The sequence below is a fragment of the Argentina anserina genome, chromosome 6 (assembly GCF_933775445.1).
Source record: "Argentina anserina chromosome 6, drPotAnse1.1, whole genome shotgun sequence".
Taxonomy (NCBI): domain Eukaryota; kingdom Viridiplantae; phylum Streptophyta; class Magnoliopsida; order Rosales; family Rosaceae; genus Argentina; species Argentina anserina.
The window spans coordinates 26,770,033-26,779,482 of NC_065877.1; the positions used below are offsets into that span (position 1 = coordinate 26,770,033).

The window sequence follows — 9,450 nt, forward strand, 5'->3', positions numbered from 1 at the left end:
ACAAATTAAAAATGCCCGACTAGGTTGAACAACTCCTCTGTTCTAAATGCCTTCACATACAGAGGAGACCGATTGAAGAATTTAATCGATTTTTTTCTCTTTCGTGGACTTGTGGTTATGTTTCCCTCATGACTATATCATCAATTTACCATTGTTTATTATGTTCTATCGAGTTGTTTTCCTTTTGTTAAATTGCAACAATTTTTATTTCACAAGTCATTGTTTGGATCATGACAGAATTTGGCGGCATCTCTAATGTTGGATACTCTTTATATTTAACAACCCTACTTAAAGATTACAAATCCTTTCATGATTGTATAGTTTTCTGATCGAGTCGAGTCTCTGTGGAACACAGTCGGGTCGAAAGCATGGAAATATAGTATATATTCTCAGTCTCTTATAACATAACTCCATTGGGACAGTATATGCAGGATGAGCTACTAATAACTTGGTAGAATTGTAAAAATTACAAGAAGGTTGATGATTACTTTTTAAATTATCAAAAATCTGGTAATGACCCATTGACTTGGTTAGAATTGCATGATGAGTTGTACCGTCGGCTATTTTGAAGTTTTATATGATAACTCAAAAGACGATCAATTTTGAAATTCTTCACCTCTTACTGTACTTAATTTTACGTAACTCATTGCAAAACAAACTGTTTTACGCTACTCAATGTACTAAATCCATGCACCAAAAGGTTTTAGTGTGTTTATTTACGTCGAAATCAAAGAGATTAACCCTTCTGGTATGTATTATAACCTTTTAAGATCACCTAATTTGTTTGTTGAAGAAAGAGTTGATCGTGTTCTGGAGACTCCAGGTACATGAACATTGCCGGCCAATATACTAATCAGCTATTCGTATATGGACTCCGGCCTCTTATATGTCAGCTAGTAGCTTTCGAGTGAAGAAATTGTCAAAGTAAACTTGGATTTGTGGTCTTATACCAAACAGGCGTGTTCAAATGAACTTGCATGTATGGAATGAAAGACCTGTTATTATTTATCAGCAAATTTAAGGAAAAGAAAACAGATGACGAGTTCCTTTTGTAGAAATTGAAAAGAATTGGTGGAACAAATGGCTCTGCATTCCTTCAATTCCACATTCACTGAAATTGTAATTACAACCCGTCTCGTGAAAAATTGATAACAGGAAATCTGACTTGATGTAGTTGGATGTCACAATCGGCTATTATAAACTAAGAGCTGGATTGTGCTACTTGGACGGTAGGAAATGCAAGGGAGAAAATTCCATCACCATCATCTCTTTATGCGTGCGATGTTAGATACAGAATGAATATTCTATTTGCATGTTCTCGATCTCTAATTTAGCAATAATCTTTTGCGAGTTTATGAATGGTATATTTATGATTTTTATATAGACTGGATCCGTATATTGATATATATTGGATATATGCAGTGATAGACTAGCTTAGGTTTAGGTGACATTATGAAATTATATATGAGCAAATCCGAACTCCGAAGTATTCATTGCTATATATACTGAATGAGCAAATCACCGCCAAGAATATAACAGTGATCGCATGTGTTATCAAACACTTTAGCAAGTAAATCGATCAGCTTAATGAACTAGCTAAACTGTACGTAACCCGAGAATATTCCTTCTTGATTAAGCATCATGGATCGGTCAAGTCTGCAATAACGGTCGATCTTCATCCTCTACTCTAGTTTTCGACATCATCAATACGACAGGCTGAATGTCTTGTAAGTAGAGATATATCAGATCACATCGTAATATCGTGCATGAATTCTTAACCATAAGTATATATATACTTAACCAAATTGGTATATTATATTATTACATCTCCTATCAGTGAAAAAAATCTAGTACTAACTACAGATATAAGTGGGTCATAGGTCCACAATGGAAGATGATTGTCTTAAAATTCATGCTTCAAGGCCATAATTCTACGCGGCAAGCCTAGTTACATAAACACATCACATATTTTTTAAATTTATGCAATATCATTGTTAAGTAGAATGACCACTAAATTCTTTCTAAATTTAATGACTATTTTTTAAAAAAAATATCTAAAAACCACATTTCATTTTTTATATTTGAGTTCTATTTTTTCCTCAATATATTTTTCTCAAATATTTATTCTTCAATTTTGATTAAAAAAAACACCAAATAAATTCCCGAAAATAAAAAAAGATTAAATATTTTTTTGAATGCATGTGTTGAATATGTGAATACATATGAATATATATATATATATATATATAAGACCCTATATATATAATCATCTGCAAAATATATAATTTGCACTAAATATATTGTGTAATTTTATTAAAATTCATATTGAAATCGTATTTTATCTATGAAAATATTTATTTCTTGCACAGTTGCATTAACTAATAAATTAAAGAAAGTCAAAAAATCTAAATATGGAAAAAAAATATATTAAGATATTAATTAAATTCATGAGATTCTTGTATAGGTAAGAAATTATCATTAAGTAATCAAATTTAATTAAGGGAAAAACGAAGTCAAATGTAAAGAATAAATTATAATCATTAGATATTTTCAAAATAAATAATAAGTATTAGATTTAAAAGAAATTTGATAATTTTTTTTACATTGATATTGCATAATTTTAAAAATAATATGATGTATCTATGGAACTAGACTTGACATACAATATTAAGACATTTAAGACCTAAATTTATAAGTCATATATTACTGCTGGTCCACAATATAGTTCTAACATGGACCCAATAAAAACCGCAGGCATGTTCCATTGTTTCTGGAATAAGGAGCCTAGGACGAAATCTGGTCACTTCACTGCTCTCGTCACTGTCACTCAAACGTGCTGTATTATCTGTGAGCCTGTGGAAATGAACATGCATAATGTAGATTCATCAAAAAAAAAAAACATGCATAATGTAGAGACGACACACAAAAAACCAGTTTTGCTGAGGCACATCATTGACATGTACATAGCTTACTAGCTAGAAACAAAAGTGGTTATCCCTCGAGTCTGGTCAGTGGTCGCCACTGGGATCGATCGATCTGTCCGTAAAGTTACCAGTAACCACGTACTGGGCTACTCTAAAGATGATAAAGAACTTGGTGGCTAAGATTCATGCATGTTCATACAATATGAACGGTAGGAATTGCTTAAAGCACCAGACCTAGCTTCATATATTTAGCACTTGATAATTTAAAGCCCATTTTCTACGAACTGCGTGGGTAAAGTTAATGTAAGCACTACGTTAATTTTGCTGTATAATATCGGGATTAGCCATCATCTTCTACCTAAAACTCTGAATCAAGTGCTTATAGTAGTACCAATTGCAGCTTGTGCTTACATGATTTCCCTACATAAAGGATTAATCAATAGTAGGAATTGACCAGTACTTCAGATATATTATAATTTATTATTAACTTCTTAATCTTGAACACTACCACCGCTCACCCTATCAGCTGATCTGATACCATTAATCATCATATCGTTCATTCATCACCTCTTCCTACCTTAATTCACAGATTAACATGTACTTGTAGAGTAGTTTTTAGATGTGAATGTTGTTCTTGGGTCACAACTCTTACAACCATTTTAATTGAACAAGTTAACATACATGTCGATCGAATGAGTATCACTGCTCTCCTCACCACGCGCGTGATAAGTGTTCGACTAGTTTAAGGCTGAGATCCTTTGCACAATGACAGCGTGGAAGATCATCCTCTCATTTTATGCTTATAAAACTAAACTACAGACTGATGAACTGATCGATTGATGTGCTTCCCAGTTCGATCAATAAAAAAGACGACACCACTGGAATATATTCTAGCTATACCATATATTGTTCCGTACATTTTGGAATATATAATTGACTAAGATTTTTAGTCGAGACTTCGTTTGTTTTTGTTCAGCTAACTTTCAAGAGCCTTGTGAGAAAGTTAGCTAGCGAGGAAGGAACCAAAGCAGCCTGCTTCGATCATATGAGACACGCTACGTACGATATTTCATCTTTTTTCCAATGGCATGTGGTGAATAGTTTTATGCAACGTTTACATTATATGCGAATATTTACTATGATTATTTTTAGCATTTTCGGGTATAGGAAAATGAAATGACGTCGATGGATATATTATATATCTTTATCGATGTCGTCATCATAACATATATTGTAAGCAAGTATGCATATATTCTATTACATGCATGTAGTAAATTAATTGAGGTAAATACAAGCAATTAATTTATCAGATAACACTATTACATGCATGATTCCTGGAAGGGAGTGGAAGCAAAAGAGTTAGGCACATTTAGATTCACATGGAAAAACTGAACTACCTCTTAAGCTCAGTGGCATTTCTTTTGAGACTAACTAATGACAGTGAAGCAGTAGGGCCCTTGATGTTATATTCAAGGCCTCATTCTAGGCGTTGCAACATATATAGACGGTCTCCCATTCCCCATATCTTCCCACATATAACAGAACTGCAGAAGTTACAGAGAGCGAGCAGTAGTGTAGTAGTACTGTGGAGTTCCTCTTTCCATCATATATAGTAAGATAGATGGGGAGGAGTCCTTGTTGTGCCAAGGAGGGGTTAAATAGAGGAGCATGGACAGCAATGGAGAACAAAGTTCTTACAGATTATATAACAACTCATGGTGAAGGCAAATGGAGAAACCTTCCCAAAAGAGCAGGTGAGCAATTATGTTTATATATATATATACTGTACATATATGATTGTGGCAAAACTATTTTCTTGCATGTAAACAAATTCAGAAGACAACCATTTTCCTCTGCAACGAAGATTATAAGTTTGCTGTGAGGTTTGCAGGGCTTAAGAGATGTGGAAAGAGTTGCAGACTGCGATGGTTGAACTATCTAAGACCTGATATCAAGAGAGGAAATATCACTCGGGATGAAGAAGAGCTCATTATCCGGCTTCATAAGCTCTTGGGAAACAGGTTGGTTTTCTTTTTATCTAGTATCGAAATAATTATCTGCACTTCAATCCATTAGTGATCGAAACTTATTTTATTCTCCATTAGTCGTACGTAATGGATCAGTTGGTTATATTCTCCTGGCCTTATTTTTTTTGAGTGCTAAAAAATATAATGCTCAAAACAACTAAGTACGTGACCAATAGAGGGCATAGTTCGTAGTTGCAGTTATGAAAGGTGAAAATTATGTTGGGTTGTTTTCAGGCCGCTTAAAGTAGTGATGAGTCGGAAAACAGTCCCACATGCACATGTCATAATTTTTTTGAACTTTGTCATCCGACATTATCATTTCCACTTGAATTATTGTTACTTATACTGTACTAAGATCTGTTTTTATTATATTTTCATCAAAGATAGACTAGATGGAGAATACGCAAATTTCTGTATATGATCTTACAAATTAATTATAGTATGCGCAATTTGGTGCATGCAGATGGTCTTTGATAGCGGGGAGGCTTCCTGGCCGAACAGACAATGAAATCAAGAATTACTGGAACACGAATTTTGGGAAGAAAGTTCAAGATCACTCATCCACTATTTCTGAAGCCAATATTACTCACCACAAACCACCAAAACATCAAAACCAGCGAAAAAACACGAATGTCGTTCGAACCAAGGCATCAAGGTGCACCAAAGTGTTCATGCCACACCAGTCACAAATGGATAAAGAGACTTGTATTCCTACTGCTCAACAAGGTGCTGCACCTCTCTTGAACCATGTTCATTATGACCAGATCAACAAGTCTGATGATCTAGCACTCAGGATGATGGGGACTGGTACTGTTGACCAACAAGCTGAGGATCTGTCCCCTTTCCTTAATTTGGAGATTGATAATGAAAACAGTAATTCTTGCGGGTTTATGGTGGATTTTAAGATGGACGAGAGCTTCCTTTCGGAGTGTCTTAACGTCGATTTTTCTGAGCTCTACAACAGTAGTACTAGTACCATTGCTAATGGAGAAGATGGTGTTAAAGCTGCTATTACTACCAGTTGTGGAGACAATGACCATCGTGAGCTGCATGGCCCAAATTTCCAGTCATCCATGGTTCCTATCATCGATTCTGAATTGGACTGGTTCTCATGAATATATCGTACTTAAAGCTAATTGGTATATCTATATAATGTAAATACATATCAACTATCTTAAGGTTAATTTAACTAGAGTGGCAAAGTTGCCAGACAGCTAGAGATGTTTAGATTGTTTCGATTGATCGATCAGTCATGTATTAGGCCATATGATGCAATAAAGATATATAGTCAATGTGATCGATCAAGGGATGAAGTTATTTGAATAAAAAGTCTACTTGAGTAGATGATCTATCGTGATCGGAGAATACTCTACGTACTATCCCCCGAATTTCAGTGTTGTTGTTGGCAATACAATCTCAGTTTTTGGGCTAGAGCCTAGAGTCTTATGTATTTGTTTTTTTCTTTTTCTTTTTAAGAATTGTCATATGTATCTTAATTGCAGTTGTTGTGATATCTTCTTCGACCTCTTTTTCGTATGAATTGACATGCAATTCGTGAAAGTTGTATATACCAACTTTTTCATATTATATTTCATCAATAAAAAAAGAAACTTTTTTCATATTATATCTTTTTTTAAAAAAGGACAATAATTCATATCAGTGAGGTTCTATTTATACCTCACTTAGTTGAACCTCCTCAACTTAGTTGACTTCCTCTATGGTATTTTGAACATCCTCACTTAGTTGACTTCCATTTTTACATTTACAAATAGTTAAAATATTATTTAGACCTCCATATTTTTTCTGAAAATGTCCATAATCAATATATCATTATTAATTATCCAAAAACAAATATCATTATTAGATACTAAATTAATCTACTATCCATTAATCCTAATATCTTTCCAATTCTACTTTTATTCAATCATTATAAACAACTCGAAAATTCTTAATAATTACATAAACTATCTTAAATTAATTTTTTCTCTTGTTTAAAAAAAAATTTCTCTTTTACTCCTAAATTCATAATTAATAATATTGTTCTATTTTTCATTCATTGATTTGAAACTCACCATATAGTAAAAGAAACACAAAAAATTCTAAAGTCTATTGAACAATTTTTTTTCTCTCAGATTCTAACTGAAGTTTATCAAAAATTATGTGTAGCTTTTCAATTGATACATGAAGATTAATAATATTTATTTATTGTATTTTTTATAATAAAAAATAAAATTAATTAAATCATCTTATTCAATTTATTATTTCAAATTTGGGTTTTCCTAAAATAAATAAATAAATGCATTGACAAAAAAAGAAAAAAATCATTTATATTCGCTATTTTAAAATATTCAGGTTGATAATTCTCTTTTTTTTTTCTTTTTTTCACTCTTATATGGTTTTTTGGTAATATCACATGTGTTGAAAAAGTCAAATCGAAATTGAAAAAAAAAAGGTTTAAGTGTTGTTTTTAAAGATATGAATAGAAGCTCTTTTCATATTATATCTCTTTAGAAAAACAAAAGTCACTAGCTCTCATATTAATTTGGAAACTCCATGATCGGTTTCTTAGAAGAAAAAAAAAACTCTTGCACATTGTGGGAAGCAATCGAGCTCAAAAGTCCTTATAATTGTTGTCAATCGAAACAAAAGTCTTTTCTCGCTAATTGTTTACACTTTTATTTATCTTAGGAAACAACATTGCAATAATTTAAGACATCATCTCTCTACTATCATATATGAAGAGCTTATTCCATGCACGGCCCGTGTGTATACACGGGTTGAAATTCCACCCACGTGCCTTTGGTGCAATTGGAGTTTGTTCAGTTGATTGAGGACATGGCCCTCTCTCTCTCATTGGTTTATGTTTTGTTCATCTTTTCTCCTTCATAAGAATGAGATCGAGAATACTGCAACTACTATCAGCGTTCAGAGATTGAGCAGGTTAACGACTTCAAGAACCACTAGTTAACCCAAACTTGAATCTCAAAACCCAAATTCTAATCCCAAACTTGGATTTGATCTCAAACCTTTCTGAGTGTTCCATCTTTTCCCAGAAAAAAAATGTTGCACTACCTCCGTCGACCCATTCTTCAATCTCTCCACCACCATCCTCAAGAGACTTACCGTCGTCTCCCCGTTGCCGACCATGGATGTCGCGACGACCCAAAGTTTTTTATGTATCTTCGATTGTTCGTCTTCCGAAAAACCCCCTCTCCCTAAATTCTGCCACCTCCCTCATCCTCGCCTCGCCGCCAAGATCGAGAAAGGGGCCTCCAACTTCGACCTAACCATATGAATCTAACCCATCTTCCTAACCTAATATTCAAGTATTCAACTACACATAATTAATCTTTCTTCCTCTATCCCTTCTCTATCTCTGGTGGTTGTGCCTTCTCCTTCGACTTGGAGCACGACCCTAGCTCTATCCTGCCTCCACGACATTCGATCTCACTCGCCAATTTTCTGCCAAATTGGAGTATATCTCAAATGCTCGAAATTTTGCTCCACATGGAGAAACAAACAGATATGATCACCTGTGTAGATACACAGCCTGTTGTCACTGATCTAGCCATTCGGCTGCCACACTTGGTCCATGCGGCGCTCCATCCCCATGGAGCCAACCTTATCTAACGGGGCAATACACTGGTTTCGCCCTGCCTTGGGCTCATCAGGGGATCGGCTCCAGACCCCTACTAGTGTGTAGGGCGGCTAACTCGCCTCTTTGACGTTAAGTCCTCGACTAGCGACTAGCTCTCCGAATTTAACCAGGTCAGCATGCCTGAACCCCTCGGAAAGAGCAACCATATATCTTCCACACATTGAATCTTGGAACAAATCTCACATGGGAGAATGAGCACCCACCCCTTCTTCCTCTTTCTTGTCAGTGGTAGCCATTACAAGCATGGGTTCTGCCTCTTTCATGGGATTGAACTTTCTTTCATCTTTCCCAGTATTAATTACAAGAATTTATCACCATATTGTCATTGTACGAATTTATTATTACCAACTTTACCCATTAACCTTGTTGGATTTTTGTGCTGCTCTATACTACTCTCAATCTCCCAATACTCTCATAAACCCATCGCGTCTTATTTTTTGCGCTTGTTTGATTCTGAAAGTGCCTTACTTTCGCGCTTCTTTAGTTCTGAAACAAACAAATTGCGCATTTTCCATCACCATAGATCCCAAGTCCCACATATTATATATCATTGGATAGATCATCTTCACTCACAAAGAACTCACATATTCTCATTGTTCTTACGCAACAACTTTCATCAGGTATGTGGATAGATCTATTAATTACTCATGATTCTTTTGCATTTGGAGCATAATTTGTTAGATTTTGTTCAATAGTTGTTCAACCAAGCACATGAGTTAGTTACATAATTATGAACATGAGTTGGTTAAATAATTATGCACACGACTACATATGTTGTTATGTATATATATGTCAATCTCTCATTTTGTAGCCTATTTAAGTTCTTTCATGTTGATATTGT

General features: G+C 34.4%; 1 protein-coding gene across 1 annotated transcript; it reads left to right on the forward strand.

Moving 5' to 3' along the window:
• The first annotated feature begins 4,479 nt into the window (after positions 1–4,479).
• Positions 4,480–6,325, forward strand: LOC126798312 (transcription factor MYB1-like). The gene is made up of 3 exons (XM_050525237.1): positions 4,480–4,678; positions 4,816–4,945; positions 5,415–6,325. Exons 1-3 carry the CDS (start codon positions 4,546–4,548, stop codon positions 6,064–6,066), a joined length of 915 nt encoding a protein of 304 aa, XP_050381194.1. The 5' UTR covers positions 4,480–4,545; the 3' UTR covers positions 6,067–6,325.
• Positions 6,326–9,450: the final 3,125 nt, after the last annotated feature.